The 24379-nt window shown below is 36.6% G+C and overlaps 1 protein-coding gene across 2 annotated transcripts in view; it reads left to right on the forward strand.

The window, feature by feature from the left end:
* Window positions 1-24379, forward strand: part of KCNH8 (potassium voltage-gated channel subfamily H member 8) — a 365555-nt gene that overhangs the window by 249743 nt on the left and 91433 nt on the right. For both annotated transcript variants that reach the window (XM_002924147.4, XM_034662055.1), the window contains exon 7: window positions 3775-3982. In XM_002924147.4, coding sequence (XP_002924193.1) covers window positions 3775-3982 — 208 coding nt within the window. The remainder of the gene's footprint in view (window positions 1-3774; window positions 3983-24379) is intronic.

Consider the following 24379-nt stretch of genomic DNA (forward strand, 5'->3'; position numbering starts at 1 on the left):
ATCAATCAGTGCCACATTGAATTGCTATCCAGGCTTTTTAAAGTGCTTTTTTAAAATTGAATTTGACTAGATAAGTGTACTATAATGAAAGCATAATGACTTAAAACAAGGCTTTTGCAAGACTGCAACAAAAAAAATTCAAAAGAAACACGTAATTCACAAAATGCTAAGAAAAATTTTCCACATTCTCCTGGAGAATTATTAAATAAATGGTGTTTAATAGACTGTGCTCTAACTTAACTTACTGCTTTGCTACTAAATACTAATAATATTTTTTTATGTTCCATTTCTCTTTGGGCACTGAACAAATAGAATCATTTAAAATATATATTATATAATTATTTTAAAAATATATACAATTTTAAGATACATAGCATGTTTATATATCATTAACATCCTCATTGCCTAAAATTAACACCAAGGATTTTTGAAAAAGTCTATTTCTCATATTTTGATGAATTTAAAATACTTGCACACTTTTACTGCATTCTTGCTCCCTTTCTTCATTCTGTCTTGTGAAATCTGGCATGAACATTTTATAAAGAACATTCAGCATCTATGTTAGAAAGAAAGAAAAAGAGGAAGGAATAAACAAATCTCTTTTCAGTGGTAATTTTTCTGCTTCTCACAGGGGTGAGCATATGATCATTAACAAATTGGCACATAAATTTGCTATGCCCCAAATAAATTAGTCAAGGTGAAATTTTGTTTGAACAGAAAAACTTGTTCAATGTATTATATTTACTCCCCAGGAAAACATAAGTTATGAGGAAAAGTTTATACATTATGTGATTTTTATACTGCACAGACTTACAAAAAAGGGGGGGGGGAAATAAATAAATAAGCAAACACAGGTTTTGGCTTTCCAGATTTAAAATACATCCAATTAGCGCATCTCTGTAGATGACATTCAAAAATGCATTACAATCATCAAAAATGTATTGGATGCTCTAATTTTGACTTTGCCTATAATTGCTGATGGTAAATGTTTTATATACAGCTCACACATTTCTTTAATAAAATTTAGTGTGTGTAAGTCACTATGAAAGGCACTCTGAGAGACAAAATTGTCAATGAGACATAGAAAATATGATAGAGTGAAAAAAGCAAAAGTATAAATCCCAGTCTTACCATTTACCATCTGAGTGACTTCCTTGGGGGAAGTTAACATCAAAATCAGCAAAATGAGCATAAAAATCGCTACAGGGTTTCTTAGCAGCCTGAAAAGGCAACATTTCTATAAAATACCTTGCTAAGTGTCAAACACCTAGAAAGACCTCAGTACATGTTAATCAACTTCTCTCTCTCTCTCTTTCTCCCCCCTAGTGGATAGCCAGGGGGTGGTTATGTCCACCTGGTAATAGGGGAAACTACTATTTGATAGGGGGTTCTAATGACTACATCATTGTCTGCACCTGCCTATAAGGTGCTTCTAATTTTTATCAGTGACAAATTCAGAGCAACATCCCAAGAGCAGAAAGAATACTTTCCCTTTTTTCAGATTACATATTTCCATCTAAATCAAATATGCTTCTTTCTTCTGTCATTCATTAAGAGTCCAAACTCACATCTTGCAGCAAGAAGCTGTTGACGCAGATGGGAATAAATATATTTTTTTTCAAAAGTGTCTTTCCAAACGACTATTGTTCTCATGTAAAGACAGCCCCCATTCTTCCCTCGAATATCCTTTTTCTGGTCAGAGAAAATGGGGAGATTGACCACATCAATATTCTATGCTCAGTGGTGTCTTAGTCTGCTCAGGCTGCTATAACAAAATATCATTGACTGGGCAGCTTAGACAATAGAAATTTATTTCTCAGTTCTCAAGGCTGAGAAGTCCAAGATCAAGGTTCCAGCCAATTTGGTTCTTCACATGGGCTCTCTTCCTGGCTTGCAGATAGCTGTCTTCTTGCTGTGTTCTCACATGGCGAGGGGAGTGAGAGACATTGGGTTAAGGAAAGAGGGAGCCAGGGAGAGAGGAAGAGAAGAGGGGGAGAGGGTGTATTCTCTGGGCTTTTCTTATAAGGGCACTAATTCCATCTTGAGGACTCCACCCTCATGACCTCATTTAAACCAAATCACTTCCCAAAGGCCCCATCTCCAGTTATCACATTGAGGGCTAGGGCTTCAACACATGAGATTTGGAGGGACAAAATTCAGTCCACAGCAGATGGCTTCCTCCATTTGGGACTTCTGTTTGAGGTTTCATTTTAATTACAAAACTGTCATCTATCTGTCAGATGCTTCTACCTATAAAACAAACTCCACCCCCAGTAATTCCTCCAAGCTACAAAGTAGATATTGCAAAGTACTGGCATGTAATCGTCTGGTTTACAATGAGCTGGAGAAATGACAGATGAGAACTTGGCTGTGAAGGAGAAGAAAATAAAACTGGACACACAAGAATGTGAAAAAGAAATAAAAGCACAGCTAGCTGGCAAGTGCTTCAATTGACCTGACAATTTTATTACATTTCAGTATAGAATAATTTATAAGATCACAACTGAAAACACTTTCATTGAATTTCTATTATTATATTGAGTGTAGAGTGTTTTGTATCTCAATTTATTACCCGTTCATTTAACACATATTTATTGAGCACTTACTATATGTCAGGCACTGCTCTAGGTACAATTTTTTAGACATAAGGAAAGATGGTTAGTGGAGGAAGGAACTAGAAGTCAACTGACTCTAGAGCTAATTATAAAGGTAAATTTCCAGAAGATGCAGACCTTGTTTATGATTCTGTCTGCTGAGGAAATACCGTTCTTAGGTGTAGTCATACAAACCAATTTCTTCCCCTTTATTTAGGGTTCCTTACACACACACACACCCCAAATTAGAAAAGGTCAAGTAATTTGTCAAACTCTGTTTGCGTATGAGCTCATACTTTATTTGCCTTTTCTGTTTTAGAATGCTCCTTGAGGCTCCTTGAGGTGTGAAAGAGTATGCGTTAGTGCACCACATGTGTTGTTAACAATGACAGTGACCATTTTGGTGGATCCCAATGGTGCACACTTTTCAGTTGGGTCCTGAAGTCAGGAAAATAATCCCTTAGCTGCAAGCGTATTGTTTTAGTGCATACAAAGACAGGACTTAGGAGAGTTTTCAAAAATTTTGTTCCATTTTATTTTGGTTCCCTAAGCATGTTTGTTTGAGAGAGGACTCAGAATGTATAAGCTTCAGGCATGTGTTATCTCCATCGATGATGTAAGAAAGAAGAGAGCATAGCACACGAGACAGGAGATGCTACCAGTATTTGTGAGTAGATCTTACACAAGTTTGATAGATCTTATCACTGTTTGCTTCAAAAACTAAGTTACCTTGATTACCACTTCATAGGGTTTTACTTCAGTGGATACAAATTATTGTTATAAAGCCACTTTTACATGGAGGAAGGGATGTGGAATTGAAAGAAAACGTATGTAAGAGGTGGAGACACCTTATGTTCAATCCTGAAACCATAATGTGTGTCAGTTGTGTATCGGAACATACAAAATTATATTCAATCAAATAGTAGAGAAAAAAGATAAATCTTGAGGAAAATAAGTATTAATTTGAAGAAATTAAATTGTCTTATCATCTTTTATTCTACCACCTCTTGATATAATATGTTGAGAAGGGACATTGGTATAGTCATAAAAATGACCATAGGATTGGAATCATGATTATATTTAATTTCAAAAACTTTCCAGAATGGCTGTAAGTTAAAGTAACTGTCGTAGCATGGAATGAGCCGTGGGCCAAGTTGTGCTGCTCTGTCTCCTCCCACAGGTGTCTCTCGTGCATCTCCTGAAGACCGTCCGGCTGCTGCGTCTTTTGCGTCTCCTGCAGAAGTTGGACCGTTATTCCCAGCATAGCACAATCGTCTTGACTCTACTCATGTCCATGTTTGCGCTCCTTGCACACTGGATGGCGTGTATCTGGTATGTCATTGGAAAAATGGAGAGGGAAGACAACAGCCTTCTGAAGTGGGAAGTTGGTAAGGGCTTACATTTGTCACATTTTCCATTTTTAAGTGAAAAGGAAGACTGTCTAGAATTTGAAGGAGGTGAAAGATGAGTCCATAAATATGTCCTCTGACTGTTGATTTGTCTAATATTCTTTAGGGGCTGGGGGGCTGTCCATGATACAAGTGATTTTTTTTGAGAAAATTTTCTGGAAAATCGTTATATATATTTTAAAGAGTAATGTGTTAAGATTTCAATGGGCTAACTGTTTAAAGTGACCGGCCAGGCTGTGGAAGTGTTTAGATAAGTAATGTGTGATCTTATCTGACATATTGAATACAGAGCTGGTACCACTGAATCACTGGGCAACTGGCCTATGGCCAGTCATTGCAGTGAGAGAGAGAGTGAGCATATTATAATGACACACTTTCCACATTTAGTATACTTTGAGAATTTGTGATGATAGAGGGGACTGGATATTCACAAATATAATTTATAGAATTTTGTGTCCCCATAATACATGGGAATTTAAGGGAGATTTTCCCAAGTGTTACATAATTCTGCATAAATGAATCTGAAATGTGCTGCACAGGAACACATTTTTAAACTTATGTTAACCAAAAGAACTTTACAGAAAATGAAATTTTGAAGACTATAACCCTCTATCCAAAAATATCTGCATTCTTCTCCCAGTCATTGCCTTTAGAGATATGTCATAGTATCCCGTGTAGAATTCTTTTTTTTTTTTCCTCTTATTCTGACATTTCATCAAAAGAATCTGTTTCTTGGTTGGCTAGAAAACTCTTCACTTCCTTTCTCCAAAAATCAATCTTGAACTTTTGGAAGCTCAGACCTTTGCACAGGGATGAAGCCACAAGAGAGTCCCAAGAGAGAAACATGCTCTAACTTTTCATACCAACACTTAATGGCAAAATGCATTGGGAACATCCCAGGGTTGGCTCTCATAATGCCACCCTCTCACCAGAAGGCATACACAAAGCTTTCAAAGTATGTCTTTAGAGAATGAGCTGGAGACCCTAAAAAAACAGATTCCAGGGAGTGGATCTCCTGTCTACATTCTTAAAAATGCTCCTACACATCTCAATTTTGACCCTAAGCTACACCAAAGCTATGAATGTGTTCTGATAATTTTCATCTCAGACTGGTTTTATCTTCCTTATCAAAGTACTTCCTCTGTGTCTTGCTGTGGATCTCAATTCTCAGAAATGAAGTCAAGGGAGAAATTAAACTGCAGCGTGAAAGCAGGAATATTCTACATAAAACAAATATGAGATGAGATGTGAGAGAGGGATGACAGGGGAAGGACAGAGAAGAGTTGATTAAAAGGAGGATCGAAGTCTGGGTTGTACTTGGATTAAAACATTTACTATCCTTTAGTATTGTTTCCCTTTCTATTTTCTGGTCCTGAAGGCTCCCTCATCGCACACTCTGGTGTAGTCCTAATAGTGTTCAGTGAATTACAGCATCAGATCTCTGCCCTTTGTTTTGAATCCATATTAAGATGCTGACTTGTGGTCAGCCACCTGATTCCTTTCTGGGCCTGACCTAATTTCCTTCAGGCCCCAGACCTATACACTCATATTAATTTGTAAGGCCTGTCTAGTCTGAGAGTCTCCAGATGGGGAAATTCAGCTTATTCACGCTCTCAAATTTAGTTAGATGAGGAAAGCTTTTTGTTTCATTTCCAACACACCAGTTATGCTGCAGATGTACAAACTAGTTGTTGTTTTTCTTCCCACAAACACACAGAGGTATTGATTTTCCAAGAAAAAAGAAGCCAACCATCTAAACTGCTTCAGTAGTGCCCTCTACCACTCCTGCTCTTAAACCTGATGTTGTGGTTCAGTGTAACGAACGGGAGCTTGTGAGGTGGAAGTCAACCCACCAAGAAAGCACTGACATAATACAAGGATGGGAAGAAAACATTGGGTTGGGGCAGCAGAACAGTCCTGGTTATGGCTCCACCACTAACTACTTGTGAGATTTGCAGCAATTTTGTTCATCTCTATAGGCCTCGGTTTCCTCATCTAGAAAGTGAGAAAACTCACCACGTAAGTCAAAAGTCTATTTCAGTTTCCATGATTTATGACTTTAATGGAAGAACAAACCCAGTATTGTGCGCTTTTTTTTTTAATCATAGTTCAGTGTCCACATAAACTGTCAATAGCAACCACGCAATGTCAACAGGTTTGAGGAAAAAGGATGTGTCAGGAAGTACATCTTGTGATCACAGCATGTTAAAGAATTGATATGTTTTACTCAGTTATGATAAGAATGACTGAACCTTTATCTTTAGAGAATTAGATTTCCTGTCCCAACACCTCTCAGAATATGATCAGACAGGTAGTATGCTAATTATGTCTGTCAATATTGGATTTATAGCCTTGGTTACAAGGACTTTCCCTGCCCTTAAAATTACTTGTATTAATGTTCATTTAAAATGTTCTCCAGCTGAGATTTGGACACCAATAATTATGACCTTTTCTACCTAATTTTTTAATGAAGCAGCTGAGAATCTAGGCTAATTTAGTTTTTACTATAGAATTTGTACACCAGTATTGTTTTACCTTTTTGGTCCAACTACCATGAATCAAAAAATTCTTCACACAAACAAAGTTCTTTATGGTGTGACTAACATTAGATTATAGAACAGATTCATATTCCCAAGGGATAAAATGGAATTTTCTTTCTAATCATCATTAATTGCCTTGAAATGATTTCCCCCCCTTTTTGTCCTTGGCAGGTCTACTACTTACAGCTAGAAAGAGTTCAGTATTTTGCATCAGATCAAATCAAAGTTAATCTTTAAAAAAGATTGCAATATCGCTTCTCTATAAGTTACCTATTTTTGGAAGGAAGAATTAATACTCATGGACTAATTATACCAGAGGCTGGTTATGAACTGATTTGCCTGGTGTTATTTTTACTTCATATTCTTACGAGCTTTTATACTATAGTTTAAGATATGTAAGGTTTGGTTTATTGTTTCATGGAATATTAGACTTGGGAGGACCTTAGCCTAACCTTTTTTTTTTTTTTATAGTCAGAAATCCAGCTCTAGGCTATACAAGCTCTGTGATGTAGGGGTTATTATCTGTAGTATCCCCTGCTGTATCCCCGCTGTGGTGTATAGTTCCTAGCACATGGCAAATGTGTGAAAAAAAAAATGTTGAATGAGTCAGTCTTCAAGATCATTCAATTACTAAGTGACAGTCATGGGACAAGAAACTAGATTCCCTAACTCCTTGTGTAAAACTCCTTCTAATAATTTTGAATATTATGAAATTAGAGGAAATGGCTCTAATTTCACAAATATTTTTTGGCAGGAAGATTGAGAGGAGAAGAACAAATAGGGTGATCACTTAAGATTTGGTTACTCATTCAAAAAATATGTTTTGAGTGCCCACTGCATGCTTGCTTGGTCCTGTGTAAGGCGCTTGAGTTACCAAAACTAATATTATACTTAATGTCATGGAACTTGAAGTCCAGTAGTTAAACAGAGACAAATAGCTCAATGGATATATCGCGGTGTGATAGTTCTGTAACTGGAACATGCATGGAGGGGAGGCAGCTAGATCTAGCTAGAATATCAGCAAAGGCTTTTCCAAGATGAGCTGGTTTTAAGGGATGAACAGGTCTTGTCTCTACAGATGCTGAGGAAGGGGCATGGGTGAGAGCTGGAATGTGACTACGTGAAGCAGGTCACTAACCAGCATAAAGGGTGAATGGGGTAGTAAGGTGATGAAGCTGAAGGGGCCAGTAGTCAGGGACCAGATCTTTAAAGACCATTCATGCTAAGCTTTCAAGTTCAGACTTCATCCTAAGGCTACAGTGAAGCATAAAATTCTCTCATGCAGTGATCCCTTGAATATAGACCACCAGGGACTAGGGGGAGATGTTTTGCTCTGCTCCATTTTCGATATCTATAAAATGGCAATAATAATGGTGCCTACCTCATTAGGGTTGCCAGTATTAAACTAGCAAATCTATGGAAGCATTTAATACTGTGCCTGGCACCTAGTAAATTCTCAACAGATAGTAGCCATTACAGACATCATTACCATTTTATTATGACAGTTACTTCTAATAAGGAAAGTACCGTGAACTGTGACTACTGATACTTATGATTTTGTATGGGAAGGGTATTAAGAATTGCTCTAAAAAATATTTGCCTTTAAGTTTAGTTGTAGTGTTGGAGAAGAAATTTTCTGTTTTTGCCTATCTTCAAAATAAAAAAGCCCACACTTTATATTTGAGTCAGTCTCTGAAAAATTGGTAAATTTCACATAGCCTGACTATTGCTCACATACAGATTTCCCCTTCCAAGTTACTATAGGCGACAGGTCCAACATCTATCCTCTAAGCCTATTTGGATATAGAAAACTTTTATGGAACTTAGTGCTTCAAGGGCAAGATTTAACACTACATTAAAGAGGCATAACACAACTGGGTCTAAGTGTGCTTTTTATTTTTTTTTTAATTTTTAAAAGTTTTATTTACTTGAGAGAGAGAGAAAGAGAGAGAGTGGGGGGAGGGGCAGCGGGAGAGGGCAAGAGAGAATCTCAGTGCAGAGCCCCACGCAGGGTTCCATTTCAGGACCCTGAGATCATGACCTGAGCTGAAATCAAGAGTCAGACACTGAACCAATTGATCCATCCAGGCACCCCTAAGTGTGCTTTTTAAATTCAAATTTTTATTTTGGCTGCCAACATGTTTCAGAATGATCTCTTTGGGGCGGGGGGTGTCTTTACTTATTTTCTATAAGAAGTCTTCAATAAATACCCAGCTAGAAATGTGTGAGAAAACATGCATATTTCTGTACATCGCAATTAATGTAGGGATATATTATTTTAATGTTAACAGATGAAGTTAATTAATGACTTATAAAGTTCAATAAGTGATGTTGAATTAGTCCTTAAAGACTCCTTAGGATACTGAATATAATGGTTCTGATTTAAGTGAGAAAAATTTGGATTTGAATCTTGCTTGAGGGATTTACTAGGCATGTGATTTTGGCCACGATGACTTCAGTGTGTGACTTTTTATACAAGGATCATTAGTTTTCTTGTCTGTAAAGTGAGTATGGTAGTACTGACCCTCGGTGGTTTTGAGTATTGGAGGTACTCAAGTTGACATTCCTAACATAGTCTGGTACATAGTACGTTCTTGCAGCTGATAGCTACCACCATTACAACCACCTCCTCCATCCTTTATACTAATTAAGGCTCGTCCTAACCTCCTGTTTGTCTCTGATTCACAGTCCTTGAAGGGAGAATCCAATTGGCCAAGCTTAGGTCACATGCTCAAATACTGACTGCTGGGGTGAGAAGAACCTCCCACCTTACACTTCCGTGGTGGGAAGCGGGGCCCTGTTATCTCCCCGTTACTACATATGATGGAGAATACCCGCTTCACATAAGATTTTAGACAGCCAAAAAAAAAAAAAAAAAAAAAAGATGACTGTCTTCTACAATAACATCTTTACCCTTACATTTAAAAACAGCACGACTTATAAAAACATTTATTAAAATGTTTCTATGAATCATATCCTCGGACATCATCATGTCAAATGGAATTAACTGAAAAGTGGAGATGTGGTAATCGTGAATGCTTCTTGCTTCCTGCCATACAGTCTGCACTCCTTATGTAAACATCACAGTGGCCTTCTACTTACCAAGCTGCGCTCCCTCCGCTAGACTGCATCTTGGTCAGTAGCTCCCAGTTGTAGCCAAAATGCTTCCTTACATTCTTTCTCAAAGTTATCTCTGTTTCTAAAGCTATGACATGCTGAACTTTAAAATAGAAAATCTGCTACAGAGGTTAGAGATGAAACTATACTATAACAGAGAGAAGCTTTTTTATCTTTTAATCCTTTGGCTGGAGTAAGCTTATCTATTGTGGTTGCCTAAAGTGTATCTGTACCAATGACCAAAAAAAGCGGGGGGGAAGCCCAAAAATCTAGAAAGGGAGGAAAAGGATTAAGAGAGGTATCATTTTCAAACTTGCATTGGTCATTTTAATCCTAAATCTGAACCTAGTTGGATAAAACATCATAAAAGCTGATTGATTCAAAGGGTTCTCTAGTTATTAACTGCTTAGCATTTGCAAGCCTCATGCAACGGGGAAAAAAACGACCAGCTTTATGATATTGTGAGCTGGTTATTTCAATAATTATACCAATTTTTCCTTAAGAAGATAGAATTGACTAGTACTCTACATTTTGAGGTTTTGTATAAAGGATTATAAAAAACTTTTTTAGATAACACTTATCTATAGAATCTCATTTTGGGAATATATGAAATAAAGAAAGGGGGGAGAAGCCTAAAATGGAGGTTTCCAGCCATTAAAATGTACCCTAGTGAGGGACACCCTGGGCTTTTTTTTAAAACACAAGATCTTAAACTTTAATGTGTACTTAAATCACCTGAGTATTGTATTAAAATACAGATTTTAATTCAGTTAGTCTGAGATGGAGCCCGAGACCCAGCATCTTTTTTTTTTATTTTATTATATTATGTTAATCACCATACAGTACATCCCCAGATTCCGATGTAAAGTTTGATGCTTCATTAGTTGCGTATAACACCCAGTGCACCATGCAATACGTGCCCTCCTTACTACCCATCACCAGTCTATCCCATTCCCCCACCCCCTCCCCTCTGAAGTCTTCAGTTTGTTTCTCATAGTCCATAGTCTCTCATGTTTCATTCCCCCTTCTGATTACCCCCCTTTTCTTTATCCCTTTCTTCCCCTACCGATCATCCTAGTTCTTATGTTCCATAGATGAGAGAAATCATATGATAATTGTCTTTCTCTGCTTGACTTATTTCACTTAGCATTATCTCCTCCAGTGCCGTCCATGTTGCAGCAAATGTTGAGAATTCGTTCTTTCTGATAGCTGAGTAATATTCCATTGTATATATGGACCACAGCTTCTTAATCCAGTCATCTGTTGAAGGGCATCTCGGCTCCTTCCATGATTTGGCTATTGTGGACAATGCAGCTATGAACATTGGGGTGCATATGGCCCTTCTCTTTACTACGTCTGTATCTTTGGGGTAAACACCCAGTAGTGCAATGGCTGGGTCATAGGGTAGTTCAATTTTTAACTTTTTAAGGGACCTCCACACTGTTTTCCAGAGTGGCTGTACCAACTTGCATTCCCACCAACAATGTAGGAGGGATCCCCTTTCCGAGACCCAGCATCTTTTAACAAGTTCCCAGGTGAAGCCCAGACTGCTGGTCCCCCCACCATATTTGAGTAGCAAGATTTTAAACAGTCTTGGAGATTTCTGTGACTTTAATATTCCCAGTTTATAAACAGTCCTAAACCAGCAACAACTCAGTCCTTCCTATCCTTTTCCACATTGCTATCCCTTTTCAATCCTCATCACATCTGTGAATTTATTTGGACATAGTAACGGACCAGGGAGATCCATTGAGAAAGAATTAACCTCAATGCTGAAGCAATACAACACAGTGGTTTAATTTTTTTTAAAGATTTTGTTTATTTATTTATTTGTCAGAGAGAGAGAGAGTAAAGCAGGGGGAGAAGGAGGCAGAGGGAGAAGCAGACTCCCTGGTGAGCAAGGAGCCCAATGCAGGACTCGATCCCAGAACCCTGAAATCATGACCTGAGCTGCAGGCAGACACTTAACCAACTGAGCCACCCAGGCGTCCCAACATAGTGGTTTAAATATCATCATCAGAAACAATTTATATTACTGGTAGTTCTGAGAAACTAAAATTGAACACCACCAGTTTTAAAAAGAGTTGCCGATGTTCTATTCTATTTTTGTAAAGGTTTCTGGAAAACAGAAACGTTTTCATGTTTTCAGAGCAAGATTTTACTCCTTTGCCATAAAGAGCAAATGGTTTATCCTTTTCTTTCTTTCTTTCTTTCTTTTTGAGTATAGTTGCACAATGTCACGTTAGCTTCAGGTGGCAAATGGTTTATTCTTAAAATTCAGATTTCCATTGTACTTTCTGAATATAATGATAAACTTTGCATAAAAATTGAAGAAATAAAGTATATATAGATGTCCAATTCTGAGGTTGAATTATCTCCGTAGTCTGACCTTGGGTGTTTCAAAATTATTTGGGCATTTAGAAATCAAGCAGTACAAAATTAGCTTTTAATTGCCTAATGTTCTCAGTACTTTGATAGGGAAATTCTGGGATTCAGGTAGCAGACTGGGAGTTAATATGATTTCACATTGCCGGGGTTGCTCAATAAGAGGACATACTTCATACTTAACAATTAGAAAATACTGAGGCTGAAATATACTCAGAATCTCCCCGTACCAGAGTTTCCAAATACATTCAGTCTTCAGACTATACACTCCAAGCAATAAATGGTTCTGTTATCATATAAGTTTGAGAAATGAAGCCACTCCATCCCATCCTGAAGGACTGACCAGGTAAATTAGCACAGTGTGAGCTCAGAGAAATCCCAAAGAACCTGATTAAACTTTTTTTTTTAAAGATTTTATTTATTTATTTGACAGAGAGAGACAGCGAGAGAGGGAACACAAGCAAGGGGGAGTGTGAGAGGGAGAAGCAGGCTCCCAGCGGAGCAGGGAGCCTGATGCGGAGCTCGATCCCAGGACCCTGGGATCATGACCTGAGCCAAAGGCAGACACTTAACAACTGAGCCACCCAGGCGCCCCTGATTAAACTTTATTTAACCCAAATGTCGCATACATTTATTTTACCTCATAACCTTTCCTTTTTGTACTATGCATTATTAATATTCTGTTAACATCCTGTGAATTTGGAGTTAAAAACACACACCTTAGGAAAAGTTACTAGACTTAGTATCATAGTAGGAGGAATGATTATTACTTTTATCTCTTTAAAAATATGGGATACCACATGTATCATTTCACAGTAAATCTTTACGAATAGGGAGAGAGAGTATCCTCATCTATAAGATGGAAATAATAAAAAAATACCTACTTTAGAGAGTAGTTGTGTTGCAGGATCATTGATCATGATGGTCAAGAAAGAATTCTTGAGACCTTTTATGGTGTAAACTAGTAAACTTATTCAAGTAGCATGGGGACAGGACCCATGTGCAGAAAGAGCTTCACTTTTGCTGTATAAAGCTGGCAGTTATATGCTTAGTGCTCAAGGGGGAGGGGATATGCAAGGAGTATTAGAACATGAGTGTTTCTTCATATTTCTCCTCATAAAACCACTTTCACCGAGATCTCTCTGGTGCTTATCATTCAGCTCAATATTAACTATCAGTGAGATGTACCGACAGTCATGAGGCCCTTTAAGTTTGTGGCAACCAGCACTTACTTGATCCTTATAGAGACTATGCAAGCTATAGGTCAGCCTTCTGAGCTAAAGGTGAACATTTTTCTGCTTCTCTACCTCATCAGTTGGGTGAGCTTAAGCAAACTAATATATATAGAAACAATTTGCAAACTGAAAATTGCTGTAGAATTATGACACAGTCGTGTTAGTAACATACGCACAAACACACATACATGCATATATGCATATGTGTATAAGTGTATCTCTCTTTCTCTCTTTCCAGAGAGACATTATGTACATACTCTGTGCCACAAACTCCTGTCTTTATGTTCTTCCCATGATACTGATCTTGGTGTGCCCATCTAAAGAACCCATGCATAATACAGGTATTTGGGTGAATGCAGGAATGAATGAGTGGACTGCAAATAAAGGCTTCTGTCCCATATCAATGGGTCATCTCACTCAGATTCAAAGAGGAAGAGGTTCTGAAATTAGTCTTCCTTCAGTGTTTGGAAGGAAACACCAGGTTGGTCTTTCCTTATATTATCTCATCATTTATACAATTAAAGAACAAAATTCTTATTGCTCATTTGGTTAAACTGTATTGCTATGAAGTATAGATCATACAATAATAGGAAGCCAAAGAGAGAGAGAGAGAAACCAAGAAACACACTCCTTCTAGAGAACAAACTGATGGCTACCAGAGGAGAGGTTAAGTGGGGGGGGGGGGGTGAAATAGGTGGAAAGGATTAAAGAATACATTTATCATGATGAGCTCTGCATGATGTATGGAATTGTTGAATCACTATATTGTACACCTGAAACTACTATAACACGGTATGTTAACTCTACTGGAATTAAAACTAAAAACTGAATAAAAAGTAAAGTATAGAAAGCCAAACGTCAGGATTCTATTTCTATTGAATAGCATTGGGATATTTTGTCTATCCAAGGGTGCCTGTGTGGCTCAGATGGTTAAGCATCTGCCTTCGGCTCAGATCAGATCTCCAGGTTTGGGATCAAGCCCCACTTTGGGCTCCCAGTTCATCATGGAGTCTGCTTCTCCCTCTCCCTCTGCCTCTCCCCCTGATTGTGCATTCTCTTTCTCTCAAATGAATAAATAAAATCTTTTTAAAAAGGATATTTTGACTATCCAGATATTTAATTTCTTCAGTATTCAAATCACGTTTGAGCAGGAACTATTCTGTTTCTATGGGAGGGAAAAAAAATTTTCCCTCTACTCTTCTAGGTTCTAGGTGGAGACAACCCTGTAATCAAAAGACAGACAGGAGAAAACAGAAGTATAATAACATGTATATCTCCTGTATACATGGGAGAAACCCAGGAAAATTGAGTAACTTGCAAAAATAATCCATGCCTTCATCTTAAATACTACTGTCCGCTAAAGACAAAGGATGTTGGGAGTGGGGAGCCAGATATGGGAGTTATCAAGAAAGCACAGTAAACAAGGGTATGGTTGTGTTAAAGGACAGAAACTCAACTGAGTAGATTGGAACATCAAATTAACTTTTTCAACGATTCAGGGCAGCATCCCATCTAGCAAGTAGAAAGCAACCCTGAGTAGGTTTACAAACAGAAGATTTTTACAAGCAAAAATGGTGCAGGACGAGGAAGTTATTAGCACAAGAACACAAAGGATTGTTGCAGGCAAGGTCATCTTCCCTTAGCAGGAAGGACAGAGAGTCTTACTCAACATGCAAATGACCTCACCAGGGCAGATCGGGAAATTCCAGACTTATTGGTTTAAAATTGCACTCCTTGGGAGAGGCTGAAACTGTAGTTAGGTTAGGTATTAAATTTTGATGGGGCTTAGCAAAAGTGACTCCATTTTGGGCCTGTAGTTTCTTTTTAACAACTGATATGAGTATCAATATCATATAATATCAATATCCACCTTCAAAACCATATCATTAAAACAAGTCGTCAAAACAAGTTCTAATCACAAATGACTTTGTTCAAAAGAAATTTCAAAACATGGATTTGAAATCATAACAAATTAGTACACAACAAGTGGTCATTGATGATTGATTCAATCTCCAGCCCCTCTCCCCTTCCTGAAGGTCTGGGGTGGGACTGAAAGTTCCAATATTCTGACCACATGGTTGGTTCTTCAGCAGTCAGCCCCCATCTTTAGGTTCTGTGCAAAAGTCACCTCATAAAAAAGGTGTTTTAGGAGCTCTGTGCCAGAAACAAGATGAAGACCAAACATATATTTCTTATTATAAATTAAAATATCACATATACTATTCAAATATATAGATTTTAAAGTCCATATTCCTCACTTAGGGTCTTGGGATTTTTGTGATGTAGCAGTGAATAAGTCAGTTCTAGTACATTTTCGATTTCTTACTGTGTAGAGTATGATAAGCAGTGGTTTCACCCTTACAGAATACCAGAGAGAGCTAATCATTTCAACTCTTTCATTCCCTATCCTGATCCTTTTTGTGTGTATTTTCTGAATTAGTAAATGGTTCAAACATGCTTCCATTTTCTAGCTGGACATAAATTTGGGTTGGTACTGCTGATAGCTCTCATTAGATCCAAAACTCTCCAATGAGCTGTTTCCTAGCCTCATTTTGGCCTCACAGCCCTGGAGGAATATGCTTGGTTCTCAAATATCTTGAGCCCTGCCCTGGACGTAGACTTTGGAAGGGAGAGTCTCCTTTAAGTATTTTCTGCAAGAAGCCTATGTTCTGAGGTGATGCTTTGCTGACCATTCATTGACTTCCTATGCTCCTCCCAAAGAATCCTATGACTCAATTACTAGAAATTTTGCCTACCTCTGACCTCTTACTTTCTACCCAATAGGATTTTCCTGAGTTGTGTGGTTGTTAAGCTCAGGGACAGTAATATGTTTCTGGGTCCCAGAGTGCCAAATGCTTCTGTTTTTAAATATTTAAGTTCAAAGTTGAAGACAGTAGTTTTAGGGTGGTCCAAAAGGTGTAATGTGAGCATCTAAAGAAGAGAAAAAGTGGTCAGGGGGAGTTTAATATAGCTCATTGAGGCTTGGATCTAACTTTTCCTTTCTTTCTTTCTTTCTTTCTTTCTTTCTTTCTTTCTTTCTTTCTTTTTCTTTCTTTCTTTTTCTTGTATGCATGCATATTTTAAATGCCTAAATAATTTCTCAGTATTATTTATTGAATAATCCATTTACTCACACTAATTAAATATGGCATTTTAATAATACTCAATTATTATGCATACTTATGGCTATTACTAGGTTTCATTTTTCTTTCATTGACAATCTAATTTTATACCAGTATTGCAGACTTTAATTACTGTACTGCTTAAAATTTGGTACAGCAAGTAGAATGAGGCCATTCTGACTCATTTACTCATTTAGATCAATATTTTTTAAAAAATCCCTCCTCCAAAACATCCAAATGGCATTTTGATTGGAGTTAATTTCAAGAACTAATTCAGGGAAATTAATGCTTTTAGAACAGTGAGATATTTTTGTCATCCAAGGTATGGTACTTAATCTCCAACTATTTAAAAATTTTTATATAATTAAGAGAAAGTGTGTAGTTTTTTTCATACAAGTTACACATATTTCTTATTGAGCTTATTTCTAAATATTTTACATTTTTGTTCTTATGTGGGTGGAATCCATTTTCCATTAATTTTGATCCAATTATTATTGGTATAAGAAAAATCTAGTGACTTGAAAATAATATTGTATAGATATTTCAAATAACATGTATCTAAGTTTTAATTAAGTTAAAATTAATTAAGTTTTAATTAATAAATCTATTTAATTAAATTAATGTTTAGGAAAACAGTCTTATAATCTAAAGTACTAATAAATTTCTCCTTGACTTATCTAATGTCTATACTCTTTTTCACACTGGCTTGAGAAAATTATCTATTTTATTATTTACTCTAACTTCTCTAGATGTTACTGAGATGTTTTATAGATCATTAACAGAAATTATTATTGATACTTGATACTCCACAGAGTTTATACTCCACCAAACTTTAAACTATGGCCCTCAAAAAATATGTTTTGTAAAAGACCACGGTATAATAGAACAATTCTTAACTTGGAAATTGGGATCCTCTATTCTAACTGCAGCCCTGCTGCTAATTAGCTGTATGACCTATGAAATTTTATCAAACCATATCTGTCCCAATTATCTCTGTGGAAATGAGATACGAAAACGATTCTTACTGAGTCTCAATTCGTCTTGAGTCATAAGCCCTTTGGGAAAATGGATGGAAGCTGTAGCTCTCTGATGATAAATCCATACCTGCATATAAATAGTTGGCATAAAATTATAGTTTGTATATTCCATGATGCTTTTTCATGAGCTCCTAGAAAACAAAACAAACAAAAACATCCTTGAGCTAGGTGATCTCTAAGATTGTCTTCAACTTGGAGAAGATTTATGTTATAATTCCTTTAAGAAAACTGCCTTGCACCTGAAACTTGGTTGTGTTGAAATAATACCTTAGCCTGTTAACATATCTTTCAGGGTGAGTGAGACTCAGTCAGAGCTGCCCTAACTCACAAGTCAAACATTGTTTCAACTTTCTGTTCTTTCCAGGTGTTGTACCATTAGAGTGTAATTGTATTCTGTACAATAATATACAAGCCTTGAAAATCCTCTCCTTTAATCCACTTCTTCCTAAAGTTCTTAACCATTGGAGGAATTTAGCCACAGCCATGCAATGTCAATTTTATGATGCCAACAAACTCAATACACAATTTCAATTTACATGCAACTTTAACAAAATGTAATGATTTCTTAAACTGAAAGAAAGCAATACTGCTCTCTAGATTGAATATAGAAATAACTTGTGATTGAAATGTTCAAATTTTCATTTCTGATTTAATCTCTAAATGAGAGTCAGAAGCAAAGCTGATTTCCTAATACCTTACAACTTCAGTCATTTGGACAGCATTGTGATTAGCCCAGGTGGGGAGTCCCTTTGCATCGCAGCCTTTAACTGCAGCATTTTATTTTCAACCCCTGTACTCATCAACCTTAGGCAATTGAGTTGGCTCCAGTTGAATTACTATTTTATTCCAGCCAACCTTGGTTCATAGATCACAGGATGTTAGTGTAAGGAGGAGCTCTAGAGAGAAATATTCTAAACCTCTAATTTTACTTACTTGCTTGCTTTTCATGATGCACTGGGAAGAATAGTGTACTGGGAGTCATGAAATTAAGAGTCCAATCCAGGCTCCAGATTTCATATTTCTTCTGGGTAAAATGAGGTGGTCAGAACAGATGATCTCCAAAATCTTCAGAACATCAACTTATTTTTTATGTGAAGAAGAGGGAAATAAAAGACTTTCAATGGAGATTTTCTACTCTAAGGTATTTCTGAAGATGGAAATACTATTTCTACTTCCAAAAATATGTGAACTGGTTTTTGTGATTTCCAGCCCTTATTCCAAAGAGGGAGTAGGGTTGACCTAATGGATGTCTTTTTAAAATTACAATTTAGTGTATGTATCCCTTTTCTCAAATCCAAATATAATTAAATTTCTAGTGCTGAAGGGTAAAGTGAATATTTTTAAGAAGTAATAGAAAATAACCCGTGATTTCAATGGAAAAGAATCAGGGTCAGGATTTTTCTTAAATTAGTATCTACGTTACCTTTCTTTATCTGTTTCCCCATCACTAAATTTAAGATTGGATCCAGATAACAGTTCTTCTGAATTGCAACCATTGATGCATCCTCTCCCATCTTCCCACGAACATTTGTATAAATGACCAAGATAGAAACATCTTAACCATCTTAGCCATCACTGAAAATTAGGATCAACCATTGATCTCTTATTACAAGAAACAAGAAGAATTTCCACTAAATGACACATAAATAGGTTGGATTTTAAAATATAACCAACATACAACTTGAGCTTCAAATTTTGAGAGACCCACATGGACGGAAGCCCTTCATTCCATGCTCCTACTCTGCCCTCTGATTCAAAGGGTACATGTGTGCAAGGAGATGGGACGATTATCTCTACTGCACAGATATCGCTTTAAAGCATAGTGATGACTCTGCCAGGCTCAGTTGCTTTTCTATTTCATCCAAGATTAGGAGAAAATTTCCAGTGTACAAAATTTCCCATCTTAGAGATGTGGGCAGAGAGGTACTATAGTGGTTAATTGTGAATATTAACTGGTAAGTAGAAAAGTATAGATTAGATAGACTTGTGAAAAATTAAATGTCACCACCAAAGAGAACTTAAAACAGTACACATACGTTATAAATCACACAAACCATGGAACATATAGAAAAAGACAGGAAAAAAGGAAGTATCAAGAAAACACAAATGTAAGAAATAACACATCAAGTTTTGGTGAAAATTTAATGACATAGGGAAAAGCTCAAGTTATTTCAAATGATGAACACAGGATACAGATTTCTATGTATTATATGATTCCTATTTGATATACAAGAGAAGTACACACACATGCACACGGAGTAGAAATAAATTCAATAAGTAGTGGAGTTATATGTAATTTTTTACATGTTTAAAAACAATTGACACATCAAATTGATATTTAGCTTGCATTTATTTAGTACAAACTACATACATGGTTCGATGCTCAATATATTTGTGTACATTATCTCATCTGATTTTTATTGCATTTTCATAAGGCAGATATTTTCAACCCCATTTACAAAAAAGAAACCAGAGTTTGAAAAGTTTGAGGTATCCTAGAAATTTCTTTTTTAAATAAAATATGTTTAACATACACAAAGTTTAGAACAAATGTAGTAGACACTGTTTGAGATTATACCTTTAATATTTTGCCATATTCGCTTCATTTGTATTTTTAAAATAATATAATATTACAGATAATGCCAAAACCTCATTACCCCCTAGTTCCCACTTGCTCCCTCCTTACTGAAATTAAGCTTAAGCTTAACTTAGATGCTATTTTTCATTACGCAAGTGTATTAATAAAAAATGTGATATTTTATCTCATTAGCTTCCATATAAATGATCACAAATAGAAGTTGTACTAGTAATAATAACAGCAGATAATTAAATAGCAGATACTAGTAGATGATAATAATCCATTGTTCCAGCGTCTTATTTGGTAGTGCTATATGTGTTCTTTCCCCAGATCTTCACCACCAATTTTTACTAATGATTTTAAATTTGCAAAAATCTGTGGGCAGAGAGAAGTGGAGGGTATGAAATAGTGTCTTGTTTTAATTTGTTTCTCTGAGTAAGTAAGGTAGAACGTATTTTCCTTTTTTTTTTTTTTCCATTTTTCTTTTTTGGCTACTACAATTTCCTCTTTGGTGAATGAGACACTTAGCTTATTAATTTGCAAGTTCTTTTCTTTCCTAAATAATCTATTTGGTGCTCTATATTTTTAAGTGTTGACTCTTTAAAAATTGTCATTCAGTGTGCATGTGACTTGGGAAGCTAAGTGTTTGTTATTGATTTCTAAATGCGTGCTTTGGTTGTCACAGAATTTGGTCCCTATGACACTGATTATTCAGTGTTTGTTGAGGCTCAACTTGAATATATTCTTTGGGCGTTTGGATAGAACACACATAAACTTTTTTTTTACATGTAATTCTGCAACCTTTCATATATGTCCATTAGGTCAAGCTTCTGAATTTAGTTATGCATATGTTATAGATCCTTATTAACTATTTTCGTTTTTTAAATTTTTTTTATTATATTATGTTAGTCACCATACAGTACATCCCTGGTTTTTGATGTAAAGTTCGATGATTCATTACTCGCGTATAACACCCAGTGCACCATGCAATACGTGCCCTCCTTACTACCCATCACCAGCCTATCCCATTCCCCCACTCCCCTCCCCTCTAAAGCCCTCAGTTTGTTTCTGTACCAGTTGCATTTCTATACACGAATAAGGAGACTGAAGAAAGAGAAATTAGGGAATCCGTCCCATTTACAATAGCACCAAAAAACCATATGTTACCTTGGAATTAACATAACCAGAGACGTAAAGGATCTATATTCTAGAAACTATAAATCACTCTTGAAAGACTTTGAAGAAGACACAAAAAGATGGAAATTATTCCATGCTCATGGATCGGAAGAATTAACATAGTTAAAATGTCCATGCTACCCAGAGCAATCTACACTTTCAGTGCTATCCCAATCAAAATACCAAAGACATTTTTCAAAGAACTGGAACTAATAGTCCTTAAATTTGTATGGAACCAGAAAAGGCCCGAATCACCAAGGAACTGTTGAAAAGGAAAAACAAAGCTGGGGGCATCACAATGCCGGATTTTGAGCTGTACTACAAAGCTGTGATCACAAAGACAGCATGGTACTGGCACAAAAACAGACACATAGACCAATGGAACAGAATAGAGAACCCAGAAATGGACCCTCGGCTCTTTGGGCAACTAATCTTTGATAAAGCAGGAAAAAACATCCGGTGGAAAAAAGACAGTCTCTTCAATAAATGGTGCTGGGAAAATTGGACAGCTACATGCAAAAGAATGAAACTTGACCACTCTCTCACACCATACACAAAAATAAACTCCAAATGGATGAAAGACCTCAATGTGAGACAGGAATCCATCAAAATTCTAGAGGAGAACATAGGCAACAACTTCTATGACATCGGCCAGAGCAACCTTTTTCACGACACATCGCCAAAGGCAAGAGAAATAAAAGATAAAATGAACTTATGGGACTTTATCAGGATAAAGAGCTTCTGCACAGCCAAGGAAACAGTCAAAAAAACTAAGAGACAGCCCACGGAATGGGAGAATATATTTGCAAATGATACTACAGATAAAAGACTGATATCTAAGATCTACAAAGAACTTCTCAAACTCAATACACGAGAAACAAATAAATCATAAAATGGGCAGAAGATATGTATGAACAGACACTTTTCCAATGAAGACATACAAATGGCTAACAGACACATGAAAAAATGTTCAAAATCATTAGCCATCAGGGAAATTCAAATCAAAACCACACTGAGATACCACCTTACGCCAGTTAGAATGGCAAAGATAGACAAGGCAAGAAACAACAATTGTTGGAGAGGATGTGGAGAAAGGGGATCCCTCCTACATTGTTGGTGGGAATGCAAGTTGGTACAGCCACTCTGGAAAACAGTGTGGAGGTCCCTTAAAAAGTTAAAAATCGAGCTACCCTATGACCCAGCCATTGCACTACTGGGTGTTTACCCCAAAGATACAGACGTAGTAAAGAGAAGGGCCATATGCACCCCAATGTTCATAGCTGCATTGTCCACAATAGCCAAATCATGGAAGGAGCCGAGATGCCCTTCAACAGATGACTGGATTAAGAAGCTGTGGTCCATATATACAATGGAATATTACTCAGCTATCAGAAAGAANAATATTTTAAATAGATTATCTTAATTATATTCTCCATTTTTATTTTATTAATTCAAGTTCACTGTGTGTTAATTTTCTTTTCACCTAATTCTTGCAAAAGGTGAACTATTTCCTCATGCATTTTGTCTTTTTTTTCCATTTGTATTGTCAGCTCATCTTCAATAAGGCTTCTTTTAGAAATCCTGTGGCAGATTGAGATATGTGAATATCTGTTTGCTTTTGCCAAGGACAGTAAGATTATCTCTTGCCCTAGGATCAAATTCTCAAAAATTTCTTAGCTTCAAGGTGCCTCATGGATAGTGTATATTCAGATACCAATGAATGCAAGGCAAAAGTCTGAATTCTAAAATTTCTCTCAAGAGACTACTTTTTTCAAACTCTGGTTTCCTTGTCATTCTCATAAGCTGGTGGGTAAATTATTTCTACCCTTCCCCATGCATGAGTCACGGTTGTATACCAGGTGTCAGGTCCAGTGTTTGTAGGATTTCAGTGTTCTCTCCTGTGCCTGCATGGGTGTGAAACCCAAGGCCGTAGATATTATTACTTCTGGTTCACTGCCTATCCCTCTCTCCCTGTCAGCACCACCATCACATCAGCCTTCAAATTTGCTACTCCTTATTTTTACATACAGAGATTTCACCTCCTCTTTTGAAAGAATGTATATATTACCAGTATTTCCAGGTATTTATATCAGAAAGGCTTACACACTAGCCAAGTTCACAATCTTGCCAGAACTACAGTATCAATTTCTGTCCCCAAGTAATGTAACCTACATTCCAGTGTGACTTCATTGTATATTTTGTTTGAAATATAATAATGGTTGTCATCTAACCCTAAAGAGCCAATTGAATAAGGGTTAATTACTGAAGACCTTATTCCCACTTTTGATGCCTTTATAGGGGAAAATCATTTAAATGTAAGACACCAAATCACCAATCCTTCAAACAGCATTGTTCAGTTACTAAGAAAATAAATTATGCTGCTGTCTAGAAAAGACATCATCAAATGTGCTTAATATAGAATTACTTCTTTCTAGCTACTATATTAATCATATTCTTTCAGAATAGGTGACAGTTTAATGTACTGCGGATTATTTTCCTAAGAGACTATAGATATAGAGAAAAATAGGATAGGAAAAGAACTGATTCTTTGAGATTATTGCATTTAAACTCTATGAGGTTTTTAGTATTTACTATAAAATAAATATTTGTTGATCCTGAAGAAGGACAGTGGTATGAGCTGCAAGCAATACAAAGAATTGTAAATTAGAGCCCCTGCCTTATAGAAGTGTACTCTCTTCTCAGGGAGTCAAGAGGTAGACACAAAACTACACAAAATTTATTTTTAAAATGCTGATTTGGTGCAAATTTGAACAGGCAAAAACTTCTTTAAATGTTTAGAAAGAAATAGAAGTAATTTTAAATGAATCTTTGTGAAGGTGGCATTTGAGATGGACCTCAACAGGTGAATACAATTTTGGAAGAGAACATTTAGAAAACATTTAGGTGAGGTGTGTAGTGTGAATAAATTCATGGAAGTAGGAAATTTCACAGTGCATTTGAAGAACAGTGAATAGATGAGTTTCTGTGGAGTAGAACACTCTTGAATAAAACAAAAAACTAACAGGGGGCGCCTGGGTGGCGCAGTCGTTAAGCGTCTGCCTTTGGCTCAGGGCGTGATCCTGGCGTTCTGGGATTGAGCCCCACATCAGGCTTCTCCACTAGGAGCCTGCTTCTTCCTCTCTCACTCTCCCTGCTTGTGTTCCCTTTCTCACTGGCTGTCTCTGT

The sequence above is a fragment of the Ailuropoda melanoleuca genome, chromosome 6, assembly GCF_002007445.2.
Source record: "Ailuropoda melanoleuca isolate Jingjing chromosome 6, ASM200744v2, whole genome shotgun sequence".
NCBI classification, from domain to species: domain Eukaryota; kingdom Metazoa; phylum Chordata; class Mammalia; order Carnivora; family Ursidae; genus Ailuropoda; species Ailuropoda melanoleuca.